General features: G+C 38.2%; 1 protein-coding gene and 1 long non-coding RNA gene across 2 annotated transcripts in view; one reads left to right on the forward strand and one right to left on the reverse strand.

The window, feature by feature from the left end:
* Positions 1–12962, reverse strand: part of LOC124287901 (Y+L amino acid transporter 2-like) — a 54342-nt gene that overhangs the window by 14811 nt on the left and 26569 nt on the right. The window contains exons 3-4 of the mRNA XM_046724388.1: positions 12005–12104; positions 7676–7720 (exon numbers count right to left, since the gene is read on the reverse strand). Coding sequence (XP_046580344.1) covers positions 7676–7720; positions 12005–12104 — 145 coding nt within the window. The remainder of the gene's footprint in view (positions 1–7675; positions 7721–12004; positions 12105–12962) is intronic.
* Positions 2778–10018, forward strand: LOC124287902. Its single transcript, XR_006901336.1, has 3 exons — positions 2778–2787; positions 5043–5048; positions 9908–10018. It is a non-coding gene; the product is annotated as an uncharacterized LOC124287902 (long non-coding RNA).

The following is a 12962-nucleotide window of genomic DNA, read 5'->3' on the forward strand; positions in this document are numbered from 1 at the left end:
ATATGATCATAATGCAGAATATTGACAAAAGCCAAACCTATATCGATTCTGACAAAGTGATTTGATTTCTAGACATTTTAGAAAATGTTTAAAAATGTTTAAAAAGGTTAATAAAATGACCGTACAAAAAACGAAAATACCCAATTTTTTTTTATCATAATGCAGAATATTGACAAAAGCCAACCCTATATCGATTCTGACAAAATGATTTGATTTCTAGACATTTTAGAAAATGTTTAAAAATGTTTAAAAGGTTAATAAAATGACCGTACAAAAAACGAAAATACCCATTTTTTTTATCATAATGCAGAATATTGACAAGAACCAAACCTATATCGATTCTGACAAAATGATTTGATTTCTAGACATTTTAGAAAATGTTTAAAAATGTTTAAAAAAATTAATAAAATGACTGTACAAAAACGAAAATACCCCATTTTTGGATTGCATTACGGTATACTGAACCAAAGGCAAAATATGACGGTTCTACTAATACCGTGGTATACCGTTTGACCCCAACTTTGATGTATGTATTTGGTTAGTGATGTTTAGCGTGTGGAGGTAATTAGTAGCAATAAATCAATTGTTTGATGTGGTGGTGAAGCTGTTACATACTGTGCAATGTACCTATGGCAGAGAACCCGGAAATTATGTTTTATCACCTTTGAGAATATTGTACACATTTACATGAAAATGTTTGAGTGTTTTTCAACACAGAAGTGAATCTGGTCTTGGAGGATGAGAGAACTGTTATCAGAAGGATTCCAAACTGAATTCCTCAGCTATCACATCCGTGAAGATCCAGGCTAGAATTGATCTTCAGTAACCCATGCTTGTCATAACAGGCAACTAACAGGATCAGGTGGTCAGACTCGCTGACTTGGTTGACACATGTCATCGTATTCCAATTGCGTAGACTGATGCTCATGCTGTTGATCACTGGATTGTCAGGTCCAGACTTGATTATTTACAGACCGCCGCCATATAGCTGGAATATTGCTGAGTGCAGCGTAAAACAACAAACCTAACTGAATCCCTCAGAAATCGCATCACTTGAATGCAAATCAACGAAAATATTGCTGGTGATGAACATATTCCATAAAAATTTGTTACGCATTCAATGCAATAGGTCATCAATTTTTGTTAATATTCATGAAATTTTTTTTGCACAAATCCATATCACATAACTCAAGAACAAAAACTCTACTAGTGATGCACTGTAAACATGCAATACTCCTGTGATATCAGAAGTTACGCAATGCTGGGTACGTAAACTGCTCAGACGGATGACCATGTGGAACCTTTTTGTTGAAATGTATCAGACTGGTAATTTTGTTTCCAAGGAATGTGTCAGTGTCTAGCCATGGAGGAAAAACTGATGACACCCAGATGAGTCATATATACCAAGAAAACTGAGAACCTCCCGGAAACAATGAGATTCCGTGGGTCACTTCTGTAACATCATCGGGTAGTTCGAAGGCTCCCCTCTACATCAATATCTCATGTCCACATGTGCAACAGATAAGTTTGACCAAGCTAAGATGGCAGCACCTGTTACTGCCCCTTATCATATGTCTCACTTCATGCTAAAACTGGGTGCCATAGTACAAAAACTAAGCACTAAGGTTATCGTAACTCTCGTGCTTAACACGAGGGAGTATGTTTTTACGCCGCATTTAGCAATAATTCAGCAATATCGTGATTAGGGACACCAGAATTGTCTTTTCACATTGTACATTGAGGGGAATCGAACCCATTTCTTCGGCATGACAAGGCTAGGCTACCCTACAGCACCCGCTTTATTACAGAGTTACGATAGTTGTGTTTTGTACACTGACATCCTGGTGTTTAACATAGCAGAAAGAAAATGTTGAAACTGTATGAGTGAGTGAGTTTAGTTTTACACTGCTTTTAGCAATAATCCAGCAATATCACCAGACATGGGCTTCACACATTGTACCCGTGTAGGGAATCAACCCTGGGTCTTTGGCATAACGAGCGAACACTTTAACCACGAGGCTACTCCACCATTTTTATGAAACCTACTTATTCAATAGACATCATGCAATAAAGGCCCACCAATTTAAACAAGATGTCATCATCAGAATGAATAAGAATGAAAATATCAGATTCATCAGTCAAGCAGTACCAGGGAACATGTAAATATCATTCAAAAAGGGTCAAGGTCTTTCCCATAAAAGGCCTTTGTCGGGGTCACCAGGGGTCACGTACCTCTTAAGTAGACCCTCAAAAGAAAGGGGATACCCCTTTTTGAAGTGCCATAAATCTCCCCGCCTCAACAGCGAGGACAGGAAGAGATTTCAGCTTTGTCCAGCCAATGTGTTATTGACACAAAACTGCAAAATGCTGGCCTGGCGTCTGTGGACAATCTGGGCCGGTCTGAATATGTTTTGCTATTTTCTCCAGCATCAAATGGAGAAGAATAGCGAAAGTTTTCCCTTGTCCACCCAACAGCCTATTCTATATGCAGGTTATATTTCTTCAACCATTTTTGTTTTGGCCCAAGTTAGTTTCCAAATATGAACACTTACATTTTACCACTGATCCTCATGCATCCAAATAATTGGATGAGTGAGTGAGTTTAGTTTTATGCCACTTTTAGCAATATTCCAGCAATATCACGTTGGAAGGACACCAGAAATGGGCTTCACACATTGTACCAGTGTGGGGAATCGAACACCTCGGTGTGGAGAGCGAACACTTTACCACTAGACTACACCACCGCCCCTAATTGGATGATGAAACATGGTGCAAGGAAAATGTCCAGTGGTGGGTGAAATTTTAAACTTAACTTTCATTACGGTTACCTATGACAGCACTTTCACTTTACTGACACCGAATATCATTAGCGTTTGAAAGTACCCTAAGTCTGCTTTGTCCATGACAAGTAAATTTCAGGAATGACAAGTGACACTACCACTTTTACCATGAGGCAAATGGCAACTCTGCAACAGATCATTTTAGTGAACTCCTGAAAATAAATAGTACTTTTGAACAACGATTAATTGTTGAATCAGGGTTAAAATTAATTTTCTAGAAAAAAAGTACATGAATATTTGGCCTAATACTAAAACTAAGCCAAATTAACATACATTTAGAAAACATAGATGACCGATTATTAGCTATTAATGGACTTTAAAATATGTTCCCAGACATCATTAACACCTTTACCTGAAGATGACAAATACGTGTATATAGTTTCATGACATCTGTTGGACACATATGTTCAGTGATAGCTACATGCTATGTAAGTTTAGGGTTATTTAGTTCACTGGTTTCACATATAGGGGGGGGATGACACATACATTGGGGTGAGTGAGTGAGTGATTGAGTGAGCCAATGAGCCAGCGAGCGAGTTTAGTTTTACGTGGCTTTAAACAATATTCCACTAATATCACGACAAGGGACACCAGAAATGGGCTTCACACATTGTACCCATGTGGGGAATCGAACTCGGGTCTTCGTAGTTATAAGCAAAAGGTTTAACCACTTGGCTACCCCATCACCCCGGCATTGGAATGAAGCTATCACACTCCAACATGGCCACCAACAGTTTGCCTGTGTGTGTCAAGTATGGCTCTAGTAGTATGTGCGACTATGTTGTACAATGCAGAACTCAGCAACTGTATAGCTATAAGACAGTAACCTGGATACAGGACAATCCAGTGATTGATATAACGAGCACACTCAATCAACGAAGGCACTGAGACTACCCATTCAGTCTATTCAGATACTGGTTGGTGGAAACAAACATAATCCTAGTGTTCTCAACCTTATACTGTAAACGTATTATATATCGTGCAGGTTTTATTTTCGTACAAAATATTTTACCGCGAAAATTTATACATAGCGAATAAACCTTTCATTCATTCATTCTACCCACGCTCGCCTCTGAGTTGTTACCATAACACATCAAGTTTGAAGACAGAAATCTACGGGAATCTTAAAATTATGACTGATAGTAGTATAAAGAATCATACTTAACTGTCGCATGATTTCCCAAATCATGTCCCGACATGTTCTATTTTGACCAATCGTAGTGACAGATGGTTTGATACAAAACGGATTACCATGAAACGACTCGGAAAGAAATAATACAGCAGTATTTTATTTATTCATTAAGATTTTATTTATATTTATTCCTGCATATCACAAAATGAAATCACAAAGTCTGGAAGTCCAGGTGTCATGGGGTAGGTGCTTTCTTTAACCACATTCGCAATGCCATCGTCAGATTGTCAGAATTCGGAACATAAGACTGATGTGTTTTTCATCTCTTTATATAGTATACTAGTACCATCACGCTATCTCACTTCCTAAGTTCTTAATACATCCATGAGTAAACGTATTACTGTATATATCGCGCAGGTTGGGATTTCCTGTGAGTAAGTAATACACGCCGCCTGACAGGTTAAGCCACTCTGGTTGTTTTCATTGCTATTAGTGGCGGCCTAAGAGACAGCTGGCAGTTCCGGCAATTACTAATTGCGCGAATAATTGACCGCGCAATGTAGTCTAAACTGTCAATTCCGCGAAATTTGCACCAAACGAAAAAAGTATGTTTACAGTATCTGATGAGAAAATTTACTTTATCAAAATTTAGATTTTCTAACTTAATTTGACAAGATATCGTCTTTTGTCAAGCTCACTGACTTGGTTGACATCCCTATTTCATGGATCGATGTTCATGCTGTTGATCACTGGATTGTCTGGTCCAGAATTGAATATTTTTTACACCATATAGCTGGATTATTGCCATGTACAGTGTTAAACAACCGATTCACCGAAACCTTTGAATGTATCCCTACACTATTGGGGTAACGCTGTTTTGCAGGACATTGTCATTTGCAGAAGCCATTGGTCAATTAACTCCCCTATCCAGCTAAAATGAGTGGAATTTGTGTTAAAAAAGACAAAACAGTATCATAAACTTAATTTTAAGTTCTAACAACTTACTCACAACGGGCTGTTGACCCAACACTGTTAGATCATGAAACAAGGTTTATGACGTCATTATGGAGCGTGACGTCACCTGCTATGACGTCATTTGACAACAGAACTGATAATGGCCCGTAGTTGAGGAATCAGCGGGCCGCTCATTTCTGTAACTAGAGGGCGGTTTCATCATAATACCGTCCATTTTATCTATAATACTATGATCTATTCATCATTGTCAAATTTAGTCTGTGTGCACATAATAAACGTGTGTAGTTTGAAAAGGGAACTACTTTCTCTGGCGATGGTGTAAGTTGAAGGAGTGATATGATTAACCTTTGACCTAGAGGAACTTTGACCTGGTTTAAATAATGAATTTATTTCACGAAAAAAAAGCGTAAAACGAGTTGAATTAGACCTAAGTAGACAAATATCATTACAATTTTTTGAAAGAATTGACTGTACAGCATGCTGTTGATGTTGAATATTAATGTTTTGCCATCAATACTTCGATGCTGGACAACTGACACTGTTAGTTCAGGTCACTTGCAAGGTCAGTCAAATATGTATCTGTCATTCGTGACAATACCATCAATGTTGTAATGAAAAATGATAAATAGAAATGTTCATGGATACTGCTGGAGAACTAGATTGAATGAATGTGTGATCAATAGATCTGAACAGTCAATACACTCTAGTCAGAGTTCAATGTACAACTCAACCTTCGACAGGGACTAGGAGTCTCCAGGTGTGGTCTGAGTAGGGCCTATTGCTACTTCTACCAATATTCCTGCCATATCACAGCACATGACACCAGAAATGGGCTTCACACAATGTACCCATGTGGGGAATCAAACCTGGGTCATCTTCAGCATGACTAGTGAACATTTTAACCACTAGGCTACCCCATCTCCCCTCTACATCTCATATATATATACTCTTTAAACAAAGTAGGGGATCATAAATTATAATAATAAAATTGGATTGGCAGGTCAGGATTTGATTATTAACAAACCACAGACCTGTTTTCATTCCCCACATGGGTACAAAGTGTGAAGCACATTTCTGTGTCCCCCGCTGTGATATTGCTGGAATATTACTAAAAGTGGCGTAAAACCATACTCACTCACTCACTACATAAGACCATAATACTCCAAACTACTGAATCTCCTAGAGGCAGGGGTGGAAATAACTTTAAAATTGATAGTGTACTCCGGTATGGTGGCACATGTAAAGTCACTTGCCCTGATATTTTTTCCAGTATACCGACCATTTTCTTGCTGATTTTTTAAATAAACAACATAATTAACATCGGACAGTCAACTGGACAAATTTGCTGAATGACTGGATTCAGACGTCAGGCAATTGGTTATTTCCACCCTGTCGAGGGATGAATAATTATACTCCAGAAAACATGGCACACTAACCTGAAAATCCATATGTGATAATAAATCTCATGTCTAATGTTTTACAACAAAACAATGTGCAGGAATGAAAACATGTGTCATCTTATATGAACTCTGAACTTGTGTCTGTGCTGAAAAGCTACAAATAGATAGAATGGATGATTGTGTGTCTCGAGACAAATGGGGGGTGGGGGGTGTTTTCCCCCCCTATTTACAACCAGCACTGCTGCATGTTAACAATGGCTGCACCAGCAGGTTACCTTCAGTAACAGGTTGTACCTGGTGCAGGTAGCAATAAATCCTGCAACATATTAAAGCTGGGATAATGTGTTTTAATTGGGAAGTGAGTGACTGTAAGTAATACATTTTTCCCTGCATGACTTGTTAGGAGCAGAAACATTTCTGTACTCATAAATCATTTGCGTAGCAGTAATCATATATTTGAGATTTTCAAATAAAGGTAATGCAAAATTGAAACAGAAACATTCATCCTGGGATCAGGTTCTGTCGAATGCATCTGATACTGAGTACTTGTTGCTAAAATTGCTAAACAAGTATTTATGTTACTTTTTAGAACCAGTGACATTATTTTATGGTGCAACCAAAATTTTGAAACCTATAAGCCAGGTTGCACTCGGTGCTGGTACTGAAAAAACTAGAGTTTGCCACTGATATGGCAATGTCCCCCGCCACTAGATATGGAATATTTATAACATATTTACTACTTTTTAATTTTTTGGTCACATACAAGATGCCTGAAATGACTGGTGTCTGCATAATCACCCAATGTAGGCTGTCGACATAATTGAAGACATTGGGTGCAATGTTTTATGAGATATCGCGTTTACATAAGTTTGAAAAGTGTTCAAAGTGTGGTGGTGACCTTGAAGATAAGGTCAAGGTCACCCAAATCGACTGGTGTCAGGGTAATACCCGAATGTAGGGGCGCAAAAACCGAAATCGTACCCTGCTTCTTCACCGAACAATGATTGGATTCCTGCTTTGCTGAGACAATAATGTGCCTATTAACCTAACACATCACAGACAGCTTGGTCCGTATGCTCCCCAGGGAGCTGACAATGAAATATGAGTGAGTGAGTTTAGTTTGATGCCGCTTTTAGCAATATTCCAGCAGTATCACGGCAGGGGACACCAGAAATGGGCTTCACACAATGTGCCCATGTGGGGAATCAAACCCGGGTCTTCGCCGTGACGAGCGAACACCTTAACCACTAGGCTACCCCACCGCTACTACATTACACATGCTCAAAACTAGCATTATTATCATTATTTATTATGAAAAAATTGCTTACTTGTATGGATCTTTCAGTTCTTCCGTGACAAAGTTCAAATAACTCCTGAAAAGAAACATGGAAAGAATCAGTGAATATTCGGTGTCAAGACATTATATGTTTTATACATGTATTACGAGGAATGTCTTCTATGTATCACCACACTAGCTGGCCTCAAACAATACCTGGAACCTCAGTAACCATGGTGAAACCTCATGCTTGAACAATACCATTCCATTCCGTCAATTTGTCTGGATTTAAGTATAAATTTATAGTGCTTCAGTTAAAGTATCTCATTATGACTCGCAAATGTTCCTTTCTCAAACCAGGATTCTTAATCTTTCTAAGATGCTTCGGTGAAAGATCAAAGGTGCCGACAGTACTTTATCAGACGATAATGTGCACTTTTTGCATTACGTCACAATGCCATTCTAGTCTCCCCCCTCGTAATAGAACTATTTTGCATTACGTCACAATGTAAGCGACGTCACGATGCATGTCAGTTGTCATCGCCTCATACAGCTTCACGCAGCTAACAATACTGGTGGAAACATTACGTTTATGTTTTCCAACGGTTAAAATGTCTCCATTCGACTCACAAGTTTTCAGCGACACGGTAACGTTCGCAATGTTTACATTCCTACAAAGCAATCGTGGAATGTCGCTTGACTACTCAGCTTCATCTGGATGTCCTGATCTAATCTTACGTTGGTAGTAGCAATGCGATGTTCATATTGCCCTATATGGTTTATGTTAATCACAGATATAATTAAAATATTGTAGAGAAGATATTTAATCCCGAACGTAAACCATCATCAAACTGTTTTTCATTTTTTTTCTGGTAACGTTCACTTTAACGTAGGGGGGCAGACACATCTATAGAACAGCGTGCCAGTTAGCCCTGTGCGAGGATTCTTAATTTAGGTCACCGACACCGTCGTTTGTTTTCTGCCTTAGATTAATCGTAATTATCCTTAGAAAGAATTAAATTTGGCATCTTAGAAAAGAAATACAGTTCGCTCTACCACCATGTATAGTGTAATATACACTTTTGTTAGGAAAATATTGTTACACACAATTTGTCATGAACAGTGGTGATGAAATCCCATGATTTCTTCATCTGATTTTATTTGATTGTGAAACGGGTTCAGCAAAAAACATTTTCGGTCAGTCATTGTGGGATGGATTTCTAGATAAGCCTTGATGTGTGAAACATCTATGACCATTTTGTTTTCCTGCCATTACCATGACTCGTCATCAATGGTCATACAATGACTTGCTGTTCAAACAGTGATAAATTTAACTCACTTCTATTTGTAATAGAAAACTTTATTTTGATACAAACTTTTATGCAATTGCTGGTCAACAATGATTAAAGTGGATACAAATATACTCATAGAAACGAATAAGGGAACACATGAAAGTACAAGTGTTCCTTTATTTATGTCCAGAATTTTACTCACAGTGCAATGCATACCTTGTGAAGAAACCTGGAAAAGAATAAAGGAACACTTGTACTTTCCTGTGTTCCCTTATTAGTTTCCATGAGTATATGTTGGATAAGAAATGTTGATGCTGAAATATGCTTGACAGTGAAATGCCCTTCGTTTAACCCTAAAGCTGAGTAACAAAACCATATGTCTTAAACATGCAGATTTATATCAGACTGTCTCTCTACATTAGCCAGCGTGTACTGGTGTATCTATGAGTGGTTTCCTTAGTACATGGCCATTGGAAAACAACATACCGTTGCTGTTACAGAGGCATTAGCAAGATCCATCTGCATTATGTACCACCTGCTTCCCTTGAATATACCGACTGTATTGGTGCTTGTAACCTGACCTCTCAGCGACAGATTGTGTCAACTGCTTTCATTGTATAATGAAACAGTAAACAGCTTTTTTGGTTTTGTCGCTTTGATTTATTAAAGCTGAGTTTGTGAGTTTAGTTTTACGTAGCTTTTAGCAATATTTCAGCAATATTACAGCGGAGACACCAGAAATGGGCTTCACACATTGTACCCATGTGGAGAATCAAACCCTGGGTCTTATGGGTGACAAGCAGCGCTTGTACCACTGGGCTACCCCAGGCCCCAATTTATTAAAGGGAGATAAGCCATAGGTTAATTGTCCTAGTAAAATGTGGTGAAGTCTTCCCAAACATTTCCCACTTTATCTCTCTACTCACTCACGTTATTATGCATAAACATTTATGAGTTAATTGTTGTTTAACGCCACACGAAGGAATATTCAGAGATGCCAACCCTGAATCAAATGAAAGCGGAGTCATGTCTTGCTAAAAGCAATTCCCGAGCCCTGAAGGTGCGAGTTGTGGGTGAGCGTGAGAGGGGGCTCGGGACCCTTATGACAGTAGAGTTCTAGGGGGGCCTCCCCTGTGAAAATCTTTAGATTTAGCATGGAAATATGCCATTTCTAGGCACACTTAACCAGATAATACTTAACTCAAATGAACATATTTAAATGGCTATTTACTAGAGAAAAATCAAACTTTCTAAATTCATAAACATATTTGTAATTTTTTTTTAAATCTGAGTTTTTTATAGACAAATAGGAGAGTGGATTTTGTATTTGAAACTTGGAGTAATTCATCCAAAATCGGAGTGGTTGGCATCTCTGTATTCAGCCTACATGAAGACAGTTTGTAAATAATCAGGTATGGACCAGACAACCCAGTGATTGTCATAAACATAGACTTACACAACTGGGATATGATGACATGCTGCAACCAAGTCAACAAGGATGAACAAACACCCATGCATGTTGCGTCTTGGTTAAGCATGGGTTCACAAAGATTTAGTTGAGACTCAATGATAAAGTTCTTGAAAGGCGTTTAGAAGTTGGACGAACATGAAGACATGACACATTTTACGGATAACAACTTCTTTATATTCTTTATACAATGTTTCAGAACTAATTCTTGTTGTTTCTTCAGGTGAATAATCAGTCAGTCTGTGGATGACTCAACATTCACCTGATGTTTTCAACCTACTTTGTGTCATATTGCATAATGCAATCTTCAAACACGCTCAGATTCAGAAATCATGAAAATTAAACCCAACCCAACATCTTAACATGGCATATTTTCCCAATTTGTCTGTCAAGATACCTTGTGTGATGTCCAAGATTCCTGCATAGCCCGATGCATTAGCGATGACACAGGAAGCTGAATGTCTGTTTACCTTAATGATTATTCACTTACTCCCACTCATGGTGGTGGGCTGCCAAGCAGTAAAAGCATTCTAACACCTGGCCTCAATCTACACAATGTGTTACAGGGTGGCCCTTGCCCTCTTACTGATGGGACGCGTGATGATCCAGGTTAGAATCGGTCTTCAGTAACCCATACTTGTCATAACAGGTGACTAACGGGATCGGGTGGTCAGGCTCGCTGACTTGGTTGACATATGTCATTCCATCCAAATTGCTTATATAGATGCTCATGCTGTTGATCACTTGATTGTCTGGTCCAGACGCAATAATTTACAGACCGCCGCCATATAGCTGGAATATTGCTGAGTGCGACATTAAACAACAAAAACAAAACAAAACTGCAAAAACTGTGAAGCTAAGTATTTCTTATTTCTGATATTAACTGAAAAAAGTTATCTTTGCTAAACACTATCATTATTTATCATAACTAAATAAACAAATCAAAACTTCCAATACAGCATATTTTGTGAACATTTGCTCTAGACTGCAGTGAGGCCAAATGTAGGTCTTTGAGCAGGGTGGAAATAACTTTAAAATTGCTAGTGTACTCCGGTACAGTGGCACATGTAAAATCACTTGCCCTGATAATTTTTCCAGTATACCGACCGTTTTCTTGTTGATTTTTTAAATAAACAACATAATTAACATTGGAATATCAACTGGACACCGGTACAGTGTGATATACAAATTTCTTTGCCCGACAGAAAAAAACACTGGACTCGGGCATCGGGCAATGGGTTATTTCCACCCCTGTTGAGAATGGTCTGAGAGATGACTGAAACGTCCAACATATGATCCTATTCCGCAGGACAATAAGGACAGGTTCTCTACAAGTTTGATTCTCCTTTCAATTGAAAGGTCCTTATTTTATCTCAGATCGTATTTAAAAGTTGTCATGCCATCCCTATCCTCCTCAACATCTCCCCTTCTACTTTATTTACTCCTATAGTGCTTGCCATAAAACTAATTCTCACACCAGTATAAGCAAACAGCAGTTGAAGTATTACAACTGGGATGTGACCTATCTGGCGTGAGGAATGCAGGAGACAATTGGTCAATTTCTGCCATTAATCAGACGAATGTTTGCGCCCCGCATTGACCGGCATTGACATTTACTCACCATCCTGAGTAGGAAAATAACCCTGAGTAGAACGCCAAGGCAAATTTGCTGGGATCCGACGTAGAGCCTGAAAACGGTGCTTCAAAACTTTCGGTTGACCCTGCAAAGACAAGATAAAATATTGAAGAGACAGACAGTTGTGGAGATCCAAATGGCACCTGAAAAGACAAAGTATTGGACAGACAAACAGTATCCTTTATAGAAAGATGTGGAGCCTCCAAACGGTGCCTCAAAACTTTCAATTGACCCTGAAAAGATAAAATATTTTATTGACGGACAGTATCCTTTACACGAACATGTGGAGCTCCAAAATGGCACCTGAAAAGTTTTGGTTGAACCTTAACAGATAAAATATTGAATAGACAGAGAGTATCCTTTACACAAATACATTGAGACCCAAAATTGCACCTGAAAAATTTTGGTTGACCCTGAAAAGATCAAATATTGAATAGACCAACAGTATCCTTTACACTAAAGATGTGGAGACCCAAAATGGCGCCTGAAAACATGACAATGAACACTGAAGAAACCAGCAGTATGCTTTCTGAGGAGTCAGCACCAATGGAGATTCCTGGTAATGATATTGGCCAACAACAACCCATGCTTGTCGGAAGATGGGACTGTTATAACGTGATGTTAAAAAATAAACCACGCCAGATGAAGACAGTATGTCAGCTCTTCACTTTTTAGCAATATATACTTTATAACAATATAAACTTTATAGCAATATATACTTCATAGCTATATATATTCTATAGCAATATATACTTAATAGCAATATATACTCTATAGCAATACACATTATAGCAATATATACTCTATAGCAATACACTTTATAGCATATATACTTTATAGCAATATATAATCTACAGCAATACATATATTATAGCAATATATTCTCTATAGCAATATATACTCTATAGCAATATATACTTTATAGCAATATATACTCTATAGC

Source organism: Haliotis rubra, unplaced genomic scaffold (genome assembly GCF_003918875.1).
Source record: "Haliotis rubra isolate DU_JTF1 unplaced genomic scaffold, ASM391887v1 Scf408, whole genome shotgun sequence".
Taxonomy (NCBI): domain Eukaryota; kingdom Metazoa; phylum Mollusca; class Gastropoda; order Lepetellida; family Haliotidae; genus Haliotis; species Haliotis rubra.